At 42.1% G+C, this 18,986-nt stretch overlaps 3 protein-coding genes across 4 annotated transcripts in view; 2 read left to right on the top strand and 1 right to left on the bottom strand.

Annotated features, from left to right (window-relative positions):
- DIP-delta (Dpr-interacting protein delta) overlaps window positions 1–18,986 on the top strand; it is a 79,658-nt gene that overhangs the window by 33,399 nt on the left and 27,273 nt on the right. The window lies entirely within an intron of this gene.
- On the bottom strand, window positions 691–5,010 carry LOC110176150 (importin-7-like). The gene is made up of 11 exons (XM_020942387.2): window positions 4,677–5,010; window positions 4,451–4,592; window positions 4,104–4,339; window positions 3,544–4,035; window positions 3,311–3,487; window positions 3,109–3,254; window positions 2,245–3,042; window positions 1,959–2,182; window positions 1,582–1,892; window positions 1,163–1,524; window positions 691–1,089 (listed from the first exon to the last, which is right to left on the bottom strand). Exons 2-11 carry the CDS (start codon window positions 4,538–4,540, stop codon window positions 932–934), a joined length of 2,994 nt encoding a protein of 997 aa, XP_020798046.2. The 5' UTR covers window positions 4,541–4,592; window positions 4,677–5,010; the 3' UTR covers window positions 691–931.
- On the top strand, window positions 5,464–11,336 carry LOC110176304 (uncharacterized). Its single transcript, XM_086833923.1, has 2 exons — window positions 5,464–5,579; window positions 5,980–11,336. The coding sequence occupies exons 1-2, from the start codon at window positions 5,573–5,575 to the stop codon at window positions 9,486–9,488; spliced, it is 3,516 nt and encodes a 1,171-aa protein (XP_086690049.1). The 5' UTR covers window positions 5,464–5,572; the 3' UTR covers window positions 9,489–11,336.

Genomic DNA, 18,986 nt, shown 5'->3' with positions numbered 1-18,986 from the left:
CGTTGTTTTGGGCTAAGCCACATCGGGGCGGCGGCTTGTTGATTTAATTTCGTGCTCCTCCATCTGAAGGCGTATAATTATTTCGCCAAATGGGCGTGTTCCCACAATGTTCCCTTTTGCCAATTTATGTTCCACGGCCAGCCTGCTCGCGTGCTGGATGGGAATAGGTCTTCCTGTGCCTCTTCTATATGGACTCACTCTCTCCCCCGGGGTTTTATGTCCTTTCGGTTTGTTTTATTTTTCAATTGCCCCGTTTCGCTGTATTTGCCATTTTCCTCAAAAACTGTTTAGCATGCAGCGCACAACGAGGCTGTGAGTGTGTTCCTGCCAGAGAGGAGGATATTGTATAAGTTTGCTATCTTTATGGCCACTACCCTGGAACACACACACAGACCGCCATCGGGTAGATTAAAGTGTTAATATTTAATGCGCGCGTCGCTTTGAATTATTTGAGCCGTCTGCCTCCCTGCTCCTTGTCTGGTTTTGGTTTTGTCAATATATTTTCTGCGTTCGATGCCGGTTTTGCCTTTAAAGCCATTTCCGTGTTAAATGCCCGTCAAATATTGATTTGCCTTTTGGCGTGGCTTTGCATGAAGCATTAGACCCATAAGTCTGTGTGCTAAGCTTTGGCATAAGGAACTAAATTTAGTCATATGAAAGGTACAATTGAGTTTAAACAGCAGTATTTAATTTCATTTAAATGTATGTTACAGTGAGCGACACTTTATTGAGAATTTAGTACATTTGAAGTTAAAATGACATCTGGAAAATTGTAAATGACTCTGAGCTTATGCACAATCGCTTGAGCAAAAGTTAACTATATCTAAACAAATACTTCAAAATGTAAAATATATATGAACATGGCGGATATTTGTACGGTTTTATAGTACATAAGGACCACCAGAGCAAATAACCGTATGGCAAATGGTCATTAATTGGGAAGAGCTTTCGATAAACTATTACTTTTGGCAAGTTTAGCAGCAAATCGTTGGTCAGCGATCATTACCACCTTTTGTAGCGCATTCTCCTGTTCGGGTGTCAAATTGGAGGTGAGAAGCGCATACCAGGCCTGGTCCTGAGTGGAAATTACTGTGTGACAGGACATGGAAAGGATAGAAATCATAATAAGGCATACATATATTGTAAGGTATTCGGCGCTTACCTGTAATAACTTCCTTGAACGTACAAAACTCATCGATAGTCGTCCGGTTCTCATCGTCATCGATGGTCGTTGGGAAAGAATCAGAGTCCTCTTCGTTTTCGTTCTCACTTGCCTCTTCAAGTCCCATATCGTCCAGGAAATCCTCGTCGCTGGTCACATTCTCCTCGGAGCCAGAACCATAATCATCCTCATCTTCTTCGTCCTCCTGGGCCCCTAATCCATAGGCGTCATTCAAGCCACTGAAAAGCTGAATCAGGGCCGGCATAATCCTGCCGGCAAGCTCTCTTAGCACCAGAGGCTTAGCATCGCCCAGGGAAATAAGGATGCTTAGCCCCAGAACGGAAAGCTTACGATCGTGAACGCTAAAGGTTTTTCAATTAATGATCTAGTTTGTTAGAATACCCTACAAGTGTAGTTACCACAGGAAATATTCCATATCACTAAACCACTGATTGATAAAGTGTGCAATTATCGATTCGTTGCTCTCTTGCGACATCTTATCCAAAATGGAGATCAATTGCTGCGGATTATAGTAGAGCGCCGCTATAACCACCTGCAGGCACATGGTTCGCACCTCTGAGGAGTGCACCCCGCGCCTCAGCCGGGACAATGCAATCTCCACAAATATTTCCATCACCCCATCAATCTGACCCTTGCACTGCAGGATAATCACTTCCAACAGCTTGGCGGCAGACCACTCCTGGTAATCGCCAGGACAGATAGTGAGTATCTAAGGGATTATAGAATGATAAATATATATTAAAGCTTAGAAGGAAGATTTATCTAGTTCGCTTACCGTCTGGCACATGTCGAGAATGGCATACAGTCTATTTGGATTGGACAATAAGGCTGCCGTATCAACCGTCACATAGTTATACAACACTGGCATAATATGCTGGAAGAATTCCATACCGTTACTTTTGAGCACACGATATATCTCTTCGAGCAGTTGCCACATTTCGGTTGAAATCGTCTTCGTGGTTAGCTCATAGATCAGCCCAAAAGTAACGTCATAAAAATCTAACAAAGTGGAAAAGTGGGGAACTATATCACACATTTCCATCAGTTCCATAGCGACTCACCCCTGATGTTGTTCTCGAAAATGAGTGTGACCACATTCATGACTATCGGTTGCATGTTACATAGAACATCGGGATGCTGCCCCATTACACCCACTAGGGTTTCGAATGTGGTAAGCAGACTATAGGCCGTCACAGCCCTCTCGTGGGAGTCCTCTTCCGATGCAACAGCCTGACTAAAGGTTGTGGCCATATGCTGACAAATGTCGATGGCCAAAGGCACCAGTTGGTCCGTAAAGATGCAAAAGATCCTTTGCATAACATGATGTAGGTCCTCGATTTCCGTCTCGCGTATAATGGTGAGCACCTCCTTGGAGACCTCCATGCTTTGGTTCACCACATATTTCTTTGCCTCTTCCTGGCACGATAGGAACATCTGAAGGCAGATGGCCGCTTGAACCTTCACCGGCAGCTCCTTGTCGACAAGCAGGGCATTGGTGGTTAGCCTCATGATCTCGGCAAGCACCTCGGGTTTCTTGATTTGTATCCCAGAAAATGCATGCATCACCCAACATGCACGCGCCCGCATATGTCCAGCGGGACTTTCGAATTCCGGCAGAACGTATGCGGTGAGAAGGGATTCCATTTGAGCGCAGTACTGGACCTTTGACAAAAATACGTCTGCCAGTGTTCCGAGCATGTGAAAGCCGCCGTCCTTTTGCTTGTTATCCACATCAGGTGAGGTAATTACTTCGACAATTACAATTATGGCCAGGGGCAGGACACCCTTGCGCTTCTTGCAAGCGGAACGAAGAAAAGATTCGGCAGCAGACACTGGTGAGCCGTATTCCTCGTAGCCATCTGCAGGGAAAAGGTGTAAATATAATGAAGCCACAAATTAAATTGTGGTAGTAGACTTTCGCTTACCAAATTTCAAGCGAATGAACTCGCACTGATCTTTCTGCCAGAGCTCTTGATCGGAGTCCGAGAACGACAAAATGGGGAAGATCACGTCCTGGATAATGACCTCCATGTAGGGTTTAATGAGCTTCCACGAGTGGCTGTGGCAAGCACTGCGAAATTACAAATAAATTAAAGTGTAATACCAATAAACTTGCTAAATACTTACCCTCTCCTGAGATAGTAGAGAACTGCAGCGAGGACTCGAGGCGAGACATAGATGTGCTTCCGGTACTGGTCAAGGATTTTCAGTAGCACCTCTATGACACCCTGGCTAAAAGTGGGCAGATACCACTTGGCGAATTCTTGATACTTGACATTCACCACATTATCGGGACTTCCATATCTGCAACAGTATATATTTAAATTTAATTTGTTACTATTGATCAGAGGCCAACGCACCGTCTAAACATATTGAGCATGATTTGAAGGGCCCATTTCTTGGTCTTCCAGTAAGGGAACTCCGTGCGCTCATCATTATCGAGATGAGAACAGTCTGGTACATCGCAATCGGCGATATGACGACATATCTCCATCCATTGGGAGAAGACTTCTTTGGTGATAAGCTCCATCGGCAGGTTGTACAATGTGAGGCCGTAGTAGATCTTAAGGATTTGCTTTTGAAGGAGCACCGATTCAACAGACGGGTCGGTCAGTAGGCGTACCATTAACTGGTAAATCATGGGCAGCAGCAAATTCATTGCCTCGTACAGTAGCGTACGGTCTTTGCCAAAATCATAAATCTTGACCAGTTGGTACATGGTCACCAGGGCTGCGTTCCAGCCGTTGACATCCTGATTTTGCAAATATATGCTAATGTTGGCCACCACCTGTGGCCAGCGTTCGGGGAAATCGTTTTTGATGATGTGATTCATGCACACGGACAGCTGAACCCTGTGGCACGGCGCAAAGAGAGAGAGGAACATGTTAAGGCATGGGCAACTCCCATTCAATAAACATACCTGATCAGCTCGGGAGCATGCACAATGGCGTCCATGATAACACTACGGATTATAGTGCGATCTTGTTCGTAAACGGAGAAAGATATAGGTTTGCCCGGTTCGGCCTCGTGATCTGACCAGAAATGTTCGATAAAACGCTTAAGGAAAACAGCTGCTGCCTGGCGCACCGGCATCTCCACCGACACCTGCATCACTATCTGTAGAATGGTGGGTGCAAATCCAATGATTTTGCACATCTGCGGGGGAGGAAAGTATATGTTCGCATTTGTTTAAAGACACTAGGTTTCGGGTCAAGTGCGTTTTATTCTTTTCCCTTGCGGAGCCTCATCTGGAACAGGCACACTTACCTGGTTCAGTTGATACTCGGCGACCATGTGCCGTTCCGGATTTGGATCCATAGTTGCACGAAACAGTTCCACTAGATTCTCGACCGTCATTTTGATCGTTGCTGCTGTTTGCTGTGTTCAAAGGATTGCCGCTCTGGTGGTTCTAATGTTTGTTGGAAAATAATCTGATAAATTTATCTGCTGCCTCAATTTTTACCATAAAACTGGGAAATTTACAAACACATACCTTAGAAAAATTTGGGAAGACGAAGCTTCAAGCTTGTTGAAATATCGATTGTTTATGACATGTAACAACAAAGTTTTCCTGCAACCCTGGCAGCAGTATTGGCTAGGCCTGTTTCGTTTCTCTAGTGTTGTAAAATTTGTTTTATCACAGTTAAATTGTGGGATATTTTATAAACAGCTGGGAGTGGGAATTTCGCTATTTTAAATTTGAAATCAGCTGAAGCAGCAGGCTGTCTTCTAACGATTTTAAGCGTTTTAAAAAGTATCATCCTTATGTGTGTCATTTTTTATTTTATACAAAATTGTAGAAGTGTTTAAAAAATAATGCCGTGAGCCTGAAAGAGATAAAACAAGATGAGGAAATCTATAAGCATTATCAAGGGTTAATTACATCATTAAAAAATATAATAAATATTTAATTTCATTAAATTTTTAACTTTATAATGGAATACTATGCCCATTTGTTACGATTCTTCAATGACGTTCCGGTAGTGACGTAAAGATAAGACCATAAATACGGAAACGTTTATCACTATATAATAAATATAACCTTAACGCCCGATTCATCAACGCCTAAATTGGCGCATGTTGATTTGGTACTTAAAAAACTAAATCATTCATAACTGATAGATAACAAAAAGTTACCATTTTGTGTGACTTTTGTTCTTCTTTAAAATAAGACAACAAAAATGAATTCCAATGAATTCCGTAGAGTTTCCAATTAAATCTAATCAAACTGTCATTAATATAAGCTATCAACTCCGTATCAGGGGAACACCTCTGCGTATAAACAACTCTGTTGGCCTAATTGGGAAGTCAGTGTGGAATTAAACGTGAAAGAGAGTGTATCCCCTGTCCTTCCCTTAAAGTTTTATAATTTTTAAAAGGGAAATTGTTATGAAAGGTGAATTGTGATGTTATTAGACAGCTTAAAACATAATGCGTTTGTTGAATTGAAAAATAAATCAACTTAAAATTTGACAAGTTCTCTCGTAAAACAAAGCAAAGCAGTTTTTCTTTTGACTTCAGCTTATATAGCTTAATGTGAAATAAAAGTAATTAAGTATAAAAGTATAAAGAAAAAATTATAAATTAATTAAACTAAAATTAAAATCGGAAGAAAATATTGTATACGTTTTTATTATATTTAAATGTCAAACTGTTTAAACAGTCCAAGTTGTTCTTATCTCACAAATGCTTTATAATAATTAAAGCTGATTAACGCTCTTAATTATCTTCAGACGCAATCTCCACTTAAAAAGTAATTAATTCTAATCTCTGGAGGGTTCTTATATATTTTACAGTCAACACTTTTAACCATTTATCATGGGTTCTGGTCATCGTAGCCGTATTTTGGAGCTGGCAACTCAATGTTTTGGGTCATGAAACCTGCAACAATGAGCAGCGATACGAGAACCAGGTGATGTGCGAAGGCAAGGACTTCGGTTGCTTGGTTCCATATCCGGATAACTGCAGTATGTTCTTAGTTTGCGATTGTCTATATCCCACGGTGAAGTTGTGTCCGGCACATTTATGGTGGGACAATAAGACGCAGCTATGCAATTACCCTCAAGCCGTGGAGTGTGTTTACTATTCGATTGAGACACCCGAACCGACGGATGGAACTACACAAATTACGCCAGGATCAAGCACTGAAAGGACTTCCACAACCGCGGAGACTTCAACTACTCCATCAAGTAACTGGCCAACATCTAGCTGGGATCCGCCACCAGCACCACCTGGAATTTCAGATGATTATTGCCGGGATAAGAAGGATGGCACGTTGCATCGATATCCCTATGACTGTCAGGCCTATATAAACTGTACCAATAGTTGGCCAGTGCTAAACTATTGTGATCCCGATAAAGTCTTCAATGATCTCCTGAAAATCTGCGATACTCCCGAGGTAGCGGATTGCGAGGAGTTGCCTCTACCAAGTTCGACCACTGAGTTCACATCCATTTCAACCACTGAGATGACAACTATTTCAACCACTACAATGACACCCACTTCAACCACCGAAGAAGATGTGGTTTGCGGTCCACCTCCAGAGGATATTGCGGCGGATTACTGTGATTATTTGGGAAATGGTTTCTATGAGTATCCCTACAATTGCAGTGGATACTTGTCCTGCCGAAATGGTTGCACTGATCTGGATTATTGTCAGCCAGACAAGCTCTTCAATAGTTGGTTGCATATCTGCGATACTCCCGATTCAGTGCAATGCAATCCAATTCCTTATCCAACAACACCAGGAAGTACGGAAAAACCAACTACACTTACAACTCCAACCACAATCAGTACCACAACAACGGAAGGAAGTGACAGCACCGAATCCTCAACTCCGACAACAACAGCAGAGATCCCAACAACTACACCTGGACTTCCCGCCGATGTTAATCCGAATGAATGCAAAGGTTTGCCCGATGGCACCATTATCGCTTATGCTGGAAACTGTTCGCAGTATTTGATCTGTAAAGATAATAAAGTGGAGATGGGTGAATGCCCTCCCACGTTGCTCTTCAATCCCGATTGGCTTGTGTGTGATGAGCCAGGTGATTTTATATGTCTGGGAGATCGCACCACGACCACACCGATTCCAACTACAACCACTGAGGAAACTACTCCAACTCCTACGACAACCACCACAAAAGCCACGACTCTGGGACCCAATGAACTCTGTGAGGGTCAGCCATTAGGTACTTCGTATGCATATCCCGAAGATTGCAGGAAATATTACTTATGCATGGGCAGTGGAGATGAATGGTTACTTGCAAGCTGTATATATGGAAGTTACTTTGATCCAACCACCGGAGAATGTGGACCCAATGTTTCACCTGATACCTGCAAGGGTGTAGAAACAACAACTTCCACAACCACTGTGACACCAACAACAACTGAAAAGATAACCTCTCCAAAACCAACAACTGCGGAACCATCGACTACCCAAAAGATATCTACAACCACTGAGGCTCCTGCGACAGGTGTTTGTGCTGGTCGAAATGAGAACGAGAATATAGCTTATCCCAAGAATTGCAACAAGTATATCGTTTGCGTTTCACCCATACCCATTGCCTTCTACTGCCCCGACGAGACTTTCTTTAGTTCAGAGCTTGGAAAATGCATTGAAAGCTGGACTGAGAGCGACTGCGAGGGAGATCAGAGCACAACTACTCCAGAGCCCGGCATTACGAGACCACCGCCTGAGCCCACAATGTGCACGAACAGCACCCGGGATACATTCCCATATCCAGAGAACTGTCAGTGGTTTATCCGTTGCGTGGACGATTATATTTACATGATGGACGTTTGCAACTGCGGGGAATATTATGATCCCATTACGGGAAAGTGTGGAGCAGATGTGCCATCTGATGCTTGTCGCTGGGATTACACATCAACTACTTCAACCACCGAAGAGCCAACCACAAGCTCACCGGTCACAAGACCGCCTCCGCAAAAGGGACCCTGTGACGGTGTTGATGATGGTGCATTGGTGCCATATCCCAACGATTGCTCAAAGTACATCCAATGTAGTCGCCCGATTGCAGTAGCCTTTGATTGCGGCGAGGGAGATGAATTCAGTTCGGCTCTAAAGAAGTGTGTTGATGCTTCACTGGCCAATTGTTCTGTTACCACCACCGCTAAGCCATCAGAAACGAGTACGACTCCAAGTGGTGGGGAACCTACGTCCACTTCTGGAGAATCAACTACGGCTTATCCTTCTACACCAATAAGAGAGTCTTCAACTGTATCTTCTACAGAGTTAACCACGGAATCAACAGCTGCACCATCCACACTAACACCAACGGAATCAACTACACTTTCAACAACTAAACCATCTACAGTGTCTTCCACTGAAAGTCCAATAGAAACCAGCACATTGCCGACCACTGAATTCTCAACCACGTCTTCCACTGAAAAACCAACAGAATCCACTACAATTTCTACGACTTACGAACCGGAATCTACGTCTACTACCACTGCAAAGCCTGGCGATGGAGTTTGTGATGGCAAGACGGATGACTCTTTGGTGCCTTATCCCAGAAATTGTAGCAAGTACATAATATGTCAATATCCTATACCCGTTGGCTTTGACTGCCCAACAGGCTTGGAGTTTAGTCCCACGGAATTGAATTGCATGGATCCCGAACTAGCTGGTTGTAGCACGAAGTTAACAACAACACAAGAACCATCAACTGCAGCATCTACAACACCAACTACAACCGAGTCAACGACTGCAAAGACAACATCTGAGTCGACAACAGTTTCAACAACAACCGAGTCTACGACTACAAAGACAACATCCGATTCAACAACAGTTTCAACCACTTCAGAGACTACAACAGAATCAACCACAGTTCCTACAACTCCCAGAACAACATCCGAACCAACAACAGTTTCGACAACAACCGAATTAACAACTCCAAAGACAACGTCTGAATCGACAACAGTATCAACAACAGTTTCAACCACTCCCAAAACAACATCCGAACCAACAACAGATTCAACGACAACCGATCCAACAACTCCAAAGACAACTTCTGAGTCGACAACAGTTTCAACAACAACCCAATCAACAACCGTTTCTACAACTGCGGTGCCACCAATAACTCTTGATCCTTATACCCCAAATATTTGTTGTGGCCAACCATTGGGAACTCTGCTTCCCTATCCAAACGATTGCAGTCGATATGTTGTCTGTGACTATCCCATTCCATATGCCGTGGATTGTGATGAGGGTACAGTCTTTGATGACAAATTGCTTCAGTGCACAGCAACACCCAATGAGAGGTGCCTAATGATGTCATTATAAATGTATAATTCAATAAAGTGTGGGCATATACAAGCAGCAGTTCTCAATCGAAATCACCTTTAATATCTAATTTATTCGACAGATAGTCTACAATTTGAAGATAGCGATAGCGAAGTTTTTGCAGTCAGCTGCAGACAGTTTATAAATTATTTAAAACCTCAAGGCATCAGTAGGAAGTAAGCGAGCTTAACATTTAATATTTTCCTGTTCGATAGGGCTTGTTTGCTGTCCTGAACCGTGTTTACTTTTCCCGCTTATGGTGGTTATTTTCCACAAGAACAAACTGTTGTTGGGAGCCAGCCAAGCAATGTCTAACTACATTCGATAACTTGTACTGCAAATTGATTACTCTTTCAGGACTTTGAAAATGTTGGTTAAATTTTAATCTGCAAGAGCATTCAGGCATCGGACGGACTTTGGTGCCCTTTTCTAATTTTCAACTTTTAGAGGTTACTTTAGCTTGTTGCTTCTCGTGATGCCGCTGTTGGTTGCTGCCAACAACAAGTTTTTGCCAGTGCTTAAATATTAACAAGTGCATCAAGCCGGCAAAGTTTTCTGGCCCAAAGTTTTCGGGCTGGCCTCATAAAAAGACCCCGGGAACTGGCGTTATTCGGAAAATCAATTACCGCACACATTTGCCGGGGATCTGTGGCCACTTTCCGCCCTCCACTTCGCTCTCTTGTCTACATTTCGCCGCCTAACTATCCTTGCATCCTGGTGATTTTCCAGGGAAGGGATGACAGGAAAGGAGCTGGCAGGGACTGGCAGGACCTGGCAAAGCCCATCTTGTCTGGGCGCTGATATCGCCACAACGACAATTGACCGACATTTTATTTAATGTCGCCGTTCATTAGGCAGCCGCAGGCTTCGTAGAGTGCCTCGAACCGCAGTCGCATTTAGTCTGCAGCCGTTCACGTAAACAACAAGCAGACGGACCAGACTATATACACTGACAGAAATTTAGTTATCAAACCATATTCCTAGAGAACCAAAGATGTTGGTGAAGTATGGGTGTCTTTGAAGCTAAGAAGCTTGGAATCACTTGTAGAATTGGTTAATAAATGAATGAAGAAAGAAATCTGTTTGAATTGCTATACAATTTTGATAAATATCTTGCTTAATTCCTGAAATTCGTATGGAGCTTAAAGAACTAATAAGATTGGAATCAGTTAGAGAATTGATTAATTAATTAATTATGTATTATAAAGAAATCTATTTAAATTGCTATTTAATACGTCCTGCATCCGACTTCACTCTTTGAGATACTTTTTAACAAACACCTCAAATCGCCAGAGCTATATAATTTCTTAGCAAATTTTCCTTTTAATTTCCATATAATATACAATATCCAATCAAAGTAACACTTATTTTCTTTCTCTGCAAATCCGTAACCACAAAATTAGAAGCTGCTCGAACTTGCTCCATTGCAGCTCTATCCCCCCCCTGTTCATGCCGCTCGATCATGTGTTTGTATCTTAATCTGATAAATACGTGGCCGGGGTCTCTCCGGTCCGCCGTTTGTTTTGTGCCAAGTTCCTGCAGTCGGTTATTGATGGTCTGAACCTTGTGGCTGGGGCTTCCGCTGGCAGGCAAGTGCAGGGATTTTCCCGTTGGAAAAGCAGGAAAGCAGCTAAAGAGATACGAGTTCTGGTCACGAATCGAACGATTTGCCGGCTTTAAGCAGCAACAAATTGCATACGCTTTGGATCGATAAGCCCCATTGATTCGTGAAACTCTTTAAATCGCATAGAAACATAAATAATATTAATTTAAAATATTTTTTGTGGTTCACGGTGACATGCGGCAATGCAACCGCATCTCATTTATAAATTTAAAATGCAAACAAAAAAAAAATACGGAAAATTAAAGGGAAAATAATGTTGTGTATAAACATGAGGAAATTTTTATTTCGCCACTGGCATTAAACATTTAAATCACATTAATGGTTTCAACAATTCGCCGCCGATCTGGCTGTGCATTAAATCAGACACATTATCTGCAAGCCAGAAATTTATTCAGACCCTAGCCCAGGGCCTGTTGACTTGACCCACAAACGAGATTTTCATTTAATTAACTTTCATGTGAGGGAAGAATTTTTGCAGGCTTCAAGCATTTCCCACAGTGATTTATGAGTTGCAGTCCTTCTCAGATGTCCTGCGGTTAGTGAGTCTGAATGTGTGGAGCGACAAAGTTTGTCCAAAGAATATTCGGAGACAGTGCTTCCTGCACTCTCCACTCTGGCTTTTGAGTGTCAGTTACATTATTCATTCGAAGCAAAAATAAACTTAATATTTGAATGGAAAGTATATTCTTTTGTGCTGCTGTTCCTTGAATGCCGGTTAAATTACAAGTAGTGCAAATGAAATTGAATTCTATTTGCCTCAAGGATTCAATTTTGCATGATATTAAAACTAAAATCTATGTGTCTGATGCATAAATCTGTCATCAGGATTAAATTTATATACCCAAACTAGCTTTAAGGCTGATAAAACACAATTAAAAGGTAATTGCCACTGGAGGATTTGGATATTGAGTTATATATTTTGTTATTTTTCACCTAACTCGAAACACTAAAGTTGATTTCCCTTTGCTGGGTGCTCCGTCACCTTGTCAGTTTTAATGGCAAAACTTGTTCACTTAACCTTAAGTCATGAATTGATTTCCTTTTCGTTATTATTTTTATTTTATTTTTTGTTCTTAACGACTTTGCACTTTGCACTTTGTAGTAAGAGAAACTTCTTCCTCCTGAGTAATGACTTTACATGCGTGTCAAACATGTGCGTATATATCCTTATCCATATCCATATCCTTCGCCACGTCGGGCTAAGCTGGTGTCATAAAGTTCTCATAAGTTTTGCTGTCTGTCTCGTTGCCAGACTGCTGTATATTTGAAAGTCAAGAGCCCCCAGTTTCCCCACTGACAAATTATGTAATATGTTTGCCGTATTAAAGTTGAACAAAGTTTTACCCATAAAAAAGGGGGAAATTAACTTTCCATTGCAGGAGATTTTAAACAACTCAATTTAATGGTTACTGGCATAAACGGATTTTCTTGTTTGCTAAAGTTTATCTATGCAGGAGAAACTATTAAATAAATGTTAGAAATATATAAAGAGAGCTTTGAGGGAACCATAGTTTAAAGTTTGCAGTACAAAACCTTTTAAATTAAATTAAATCTGTTAGAAAATATGTATTGTTCAAGGCTAAAGTATTTTTCAAGGCAATGTAAATTAAATTACAATTTTCTTAGTTTCTCTAAATATAATGGCTTACAATATCCTCATCATAACCAACCCTCTCACTTTAAGCTCATTATTACACCGAAAATCAATTAAATTTAGGCTCATTTAGCACGTAAATCATTGAATCACCATGGAAAGTCGTGAATATTAGGTTACAACCCCGCGATAATCGATACCTACCATCGGGCAATTAATTACGGGGCTCTTTGCCTAATGCAGTACAACTCCTTCCATTTCAAGAACTTTGCCTCTCTCTGTGCTCCTGGATTTTCCACTTTCCACTGCCCCAGGAGCAACTCGTACAACAACTCATCGAGGATAATGAAAAATGAAAATTCGAGTATGTAAGTTCTGTTTGCGTTGTTCGTTCCTCTGCACTTCCTTCTTTACACTTGCCTCCATTCTGCATACATCAATAAACAATAACAGCAAGAACATCAATTTACATGTGCATGTCAGGAGTTGGGATGGGTGAAAGGAGCAGCCATATCCAGGTTCTTCGGCAATCATTCATTTTGTTAATGAATTGCCTCAACTCCTACAGAAGCAGCAGAAGAAAAGCTGAAGAGGAAGGCTGCCGGTAAAGGCGATGTAAAATTAAAATGAGTACGGACATAAGGGTGCAGCAATATTTCATTGTAAAAATGGCTTACCATAATAATAAGGAAACAAGCAGATAATCGGAATAGCAGACTATAAGTAACCTCTTATTGGGTTATTTGGTTTAATATATTTACAGGGAAGACATGTGAAGATATGAACTATTAATGTATATAGTTAAAAATATGTTTATTTGGTTATAAATAATAGCAAACTTGTTGTTCTTAAGTCAAGTTATCTTTACCCAAAGTGAAGTTTAACATTTGCTTTTAAAATATAAAAATAATCAATAATCAACCCTTAGAATTATAATAAATTATATCTTATATATTTATTATATTTTCTTTATTTAGTAGTATGAATTCTGTTACTCTATAATGTTATTTATATATCCAGAAACAAAATATACCCCTAGAATATCGACATACCCTAGATAGTAGCAATTACCACGGAAAGAAAGATGCCAGTACAAGGTATAATTAATATTGCTCATACGCAGCGTCTGTCCACGGAAATTACCTTTACACAGATATACACACACCGCACACACACACCGCACACACACACCGCACACACACACCGCACACACACGGCTTAAGTCGGATTCCAGTTTTTTTTTTGTGTTCTCTTTGTTTGTCGTGTTGAGTGGACATCTGGATATTTTCCTGGACATGCGATAAATCTTCGGTACGCTGATTTCACATGTGCGAACCTTTGGGCAAATTTAGATTTATTTCAATGCGTATGCAAATACATTGCTGCTGCCGCAAAACTTTTGACATATTTCACTTAGCCCACAAGACAAATGCCTTTTTAATGTCCATAAATTATGCGTCTCGTCGTTATCGATGACCAAAGCTCTATCTAAGGCAAACAGAGCTAACCAAAAATGTTGACCATAAACATGATGTTTCAATGCTCTTTCTTGTGTACTATGAAAATAGTCTGGAGTATTTTATGTATGTGAAAAGCTGCAGCCTGCACTCTTTCACATTTGTTGGGCATTTTCATGGGGCTCACCACCGAACATCTCCTCTATCCACTCCCCCTTTTGGCCCCATAAATCTCCTTGTTTAGCCCTTCTGAAGCTCAGACCAAACAATGAAATTAAAAACATATTTTCTGCTCATTCCGGTCTGGGCACAGTCGGGATTTAGATTCAATTAAACTGTCAACGGGATTGGGGACTCACAAGAACCACAAACAAGCCTCAGTCCCGCCTCAGCTGTCTCCACTCACCTGACAGGACGAAGGATACTTGCAATGTTTGTCATGTCGAGCAGTAGGCATTAAATTCGAATTAGCAGGTGAAGCATCCCACTTCATGCTAAGCACTCGAGGAAAAATTCAATTCTAACACCGCCCAAGATTTATAGGTATCGATAAGGACACCTCTCAGCATGTTTCGAAGTCAAAGCGAAACCACAAAGGTCGAAGACTTTATGGGAGGCCATTGAAGGACAACAAAGTGAAAATTAGGCCGCGGGATTCCGCAGATGGCGACCGCAATGTCTGTCAAGGGGAAGGACAGCCGAGGACAGCGATTTCAAAGGGACAGGACACGAAACATGGACACCTGTGGCTTTTGGCGTGGCAATAAATCAATTTGCTTTGACGTCTTGACATTGTGTCTAATGGGAGGAGAGGAGAGAAGGTCGCTTGTCTAACTGAACTTTACCTAGTTCGTGATGTTTGTCGTGGGAATTTGGTTTGACTTTTCTCTGTTTGCCCAACATTTGCATATCGAGAGTGCGATTTCCCAGGGAATATCATTAGATGGAAACTGACACTGTGGGAGAAATGGGTTGCAATTTCACTCTCCAACTAGGAAAATCCTTAAAGTTACATCAAATCCCGACGAATGTTGAACCAAAACAAAACCACTGAAAAAGAGTCCTTGCCTCGGTCAAAAGCTGTCAATTCAATGAACTTTCCACTCTGACACTCTCTGTATCGCATTTCGGTTTTGGTAACCGAAAAGTCTGTAACCTCAGCCAGCATCGTTTATTCAGGACAAATAGGACAAAAGTGCGAGAAAGTTTGACTCGGAACGTGGCCTCTGAGTGACCCTTCCCCATTAATAAACCGCTTTAAAGTCCACTTGCGAATTGCGATTTGCGATTTGAATGCGAAATTCCCGGAGGACAGATCCGATGCCAATGAATGCCAACATCAGGCAGAGTGAAGTACACACTCCGGCATTAGCCGCTCTCGATTTATGAGCCCCTCTTGACCATCTCCATGTACCCAGCAGGCTCCTCTGTTCCTCCCAATCGAGTGCCATGGATCGTCCTTTGTCCTGAATCCGCCAGCCGAATCATTCTGCTCCCATTCGGAGTGCATTTTGGACTCGGATTCGGATTCGGATTCGGACGTGTAATGAGCCGCTGTGGGTCTTGAACTTTGCATGGCACCCTGCGTCATACCTCATTCCTCGCTGGGAGGATTCATGGCGAGGTCCTGCAATTGACATTTATCGCTGCTGGCTGAGCACTAGACAATGCAGGGGTTAAGGTGCGGCTGGGGGGAAGGACTCTTTCGGGGAACTTAACAACTCATTAACACGCTCCGGACAACAATTGCTGTCACTGCCATTGGCAATCGGAGCGCTTAAAACGTTGTAATTCACTTGTATTTGCAATTATTCGCTCATTTGTTGGAAAACGAATCCTGGATAAAGGTACGAGTCCAACCCTCGTCAGTTAAATTTAAACGGAAGAGCATGAATAATGGATTTGGAAATGGGTACATAATCCTGTAGAGTAGAGTACTGGCTCCATTGTCTTGGGTATTCAATTGATTCTGAGGGAGATGTACTTTGGCAGGGAAATTAGAGGAGCTTCAGTCATTAGGGGAACCACAATTGGAACTGTTCTCTCAATGGAAGCTCTTTATTTGATCTAATCATGATTTGCTCAGATTAAATAATTTAGCAAACCATAATGGAACTAGCAATCCCTTTTAGAGGCTTCCTTACAAACCCTTTAAATGCTCTCTACTATGAAACACAAGTTCCCTTTTAAAGTCCTGGTCGTAATATCCTGCTGCCCTTCGATACACATGTGCACTCTGCTCTTGGCCAGGACAACCCAATCCGTTCTGACACGACTCCAACTGGGCTCCACCTCAGCTTCTCACTCCAACAGGACATCTCTCTTCCCCTTCTTCGACCTCGACAATTTTTGAATAACTAATGAAGGTGCCAGTTAAACGGGAGAACACAACATCACGAGCATCTCAGGATGGCAACAATAAAACAATAACTGGGAAAACACGAGGAATGCGTCCGAGTCGAGGGTCGAGTGCCTGCGAGTCCTGGCCTGAATATGAAATTCGGATTCGGATTTCATCCGACTGTCGACATTCATCTTGCCAACTGTCTGTCTGGCATTAGGAGTAGAGAGCCTCTGTCCGCGTCCTCCGTCCAGGACTTATGCATCATTGTCAAAATATTAACAGCTGGCACATTCCAGTCGAACATCCCTGCTCCCTTCCCGCTCTCATGTGAGCACTTAAGCCTCCGGCTGGTCCGGATTGTGATGATGATGAAAAATAGAAATAGAAATTTAAGTATTTCGAGATACATTTTGCTGGGAAAACAAACGGGTTTTGCGACTGACCAGATGGACGGACAAGTGGGTCAAATCCTTTCTGCCTCGGACTCGCTTTCGTCAAGAAGTTTCCCCTGACCTCTGATTCCTCCATCTGGAGTGCAGAAATCTATGTAGAGGAAGGTCTGACTCGAAAGGATATTTACGCATTTGAAAGATGCTTAAGTGGGAGCATAAATAATAACTTAAATTTATAAATCCACACTGAAAGGGATTTGCACATCGAAGAACTCTCTCTCAAGGAAAGTCATTAAAAGAAAAGGATGCATCCTGAAACGCAGAACAAGAAGACATCTTCCTTCTCTTCCATTCCGATTAAAGTCGAGTTGAGTGCAGAATCCATTCGAATATATCGATTTCCATTCGAATGCAGTGCAGCAGACAGGCAGAATTTAAGGGGGATTTAATGGGCGGAGAAAGGGGTCGAGAATGACTTTCGTCTGGCTTCTCATGTGCGTTTAGATGCGAGTGGGGCTCATCCAAATAAATTTGCTTTCGAGTAAATTAAAAACAAACAACAAAATCAAATATTAACGTACTGAAACGCGATTCAACGATATTCAATCGGATCCGTTACACAACAGAAAAAATAAACGAGGGGGAGGAAAAGTGCAGAGCAAACAGAGCAATTTAGAAAAATCATTCAGAACTCTGGTTCAGTTTGTTGGTTTTTTGTCTGCGCAGGGAAACAACAGCGAAAAAAGTGTCACTTATTCACTCACTCGCAAATGAAGAAGCATTCTTCTCCCTTCTCCCCCGGAAAATCACCAACCGAATAGAGTCGTCTCCATTTCCATTTTCATTTCGTTGGCAAAGCCTGCTTCTGCTCCTACTCCATTCTTGTTAGTCTGCGAATAAAGAACCTTTTTTTGTTGGTATTCAAATGTTATTTTTGGCGCAACATTTGCGGAATTTTACCCCATTTTCCGGCGTCGCCTTCAAGCTGAGAAAAAACGTGTGAAATGCGGAAGTATTTGTTGCTTGTTGTCACAGCATTTTGGGAGTGGGAAACCTCAGCCATGCAAACGCCTTTAGATGTTTCCTATTTTTAGGGTTTTGGGTTATTTTTGTTGAGCATTAGCATCCTTGTTAAATTGCCCCTCGGCTTTTGAGGCTACTTTAAACTGATTGATAAACATCCTTCCCAGAACGGAGACTGCCTTGCTCCTGGTTGCAGCTCCTAATTTCATTGTTCATTGATGGGTAGCCTGCACCTGAAGGGTTGACCAGGTGAGCCCTTGCTTCCCATTCATATTGAATGTGCATATATATCCCTGATCCTTCAATATAATGCGACGAATTCTGGTGCAGAGGCCTCAACAATAATTTCGATTACGGAATGTGCGGACCGTAAACCGGGCAGTCGCTTGTGCAATTAAATGTTAATCGATTGTGTTTGTGTAATGTGTGTGCCTGTGTGTGTGTGTGTGTGGGAGGTGATGGGCGGAAGACACGCCCCCAAACTGCATTTGTGAGTGGAATAATCGATGGTGGGTGACCCCTCTGTGTCTGAGCCCTAATTAATTGTAAATAATTGTGCATGTGTCAGTTGCAATTTATTTATTTGCCAAACACATCCCTTTGCAAATAAAAGGATAATGAGGAAAAGGGGGGAAATAAAGTTAAGATTGATCTTTCTTAGGTCGCTTTAAAGTTCCTAAACTCATTTGTATGCACAACAGGCTCAGGTATTGGCCAATAAGAGGAACATCTCAAGCTGACCCTCATCTAGACCTTTCTTCCTTATGGGAAGCATATTGCGTATACGCCACGTTGTCTGCTGTAGTTGTGATTTCCAGCTGGGAAAGCTGGAGTCTCAACTTGTTTCCCCAATATTATTTGCATGTCAAACGCGTGCTAATTTCAAATTACTGCGACACTCCCACTCAGTCTTCCCAAATGCTGGGCTCACCTTGCCCCTTTCCCTATTTCCTCCATCCAGCTCGAACGCATTATTTATTACTTGTACGCTTTCTGCGTCATTTTATAAACATTTTCCAAACATGTTCTTCGGCTCCGACCTCGCAAAAGTTGTCGGTGGCTGC

The sequence above is a fragment of the Drosophila serrata genome, unplaced genomic scaffold (assembly GCF_035046125.1).
Source record: "Drosophila serrata isolate PLE 108 unplaced genomic scaffold, ASM3504612v1 contig_272, whole genome shotgun sequence".
In the NCBI taxonomy this organism is placed as follows: domain Eukaryota; kingdom Metazoa; phylum Arthropoda; class Insecta; order Diptera; family Drosophilidae; genus Drosophila; species Drosophila serrata.
Note: the sequence above shows the minus strand (reverse complement) of the source record. Positions and strands in the feature narration are given on the sequence as shown.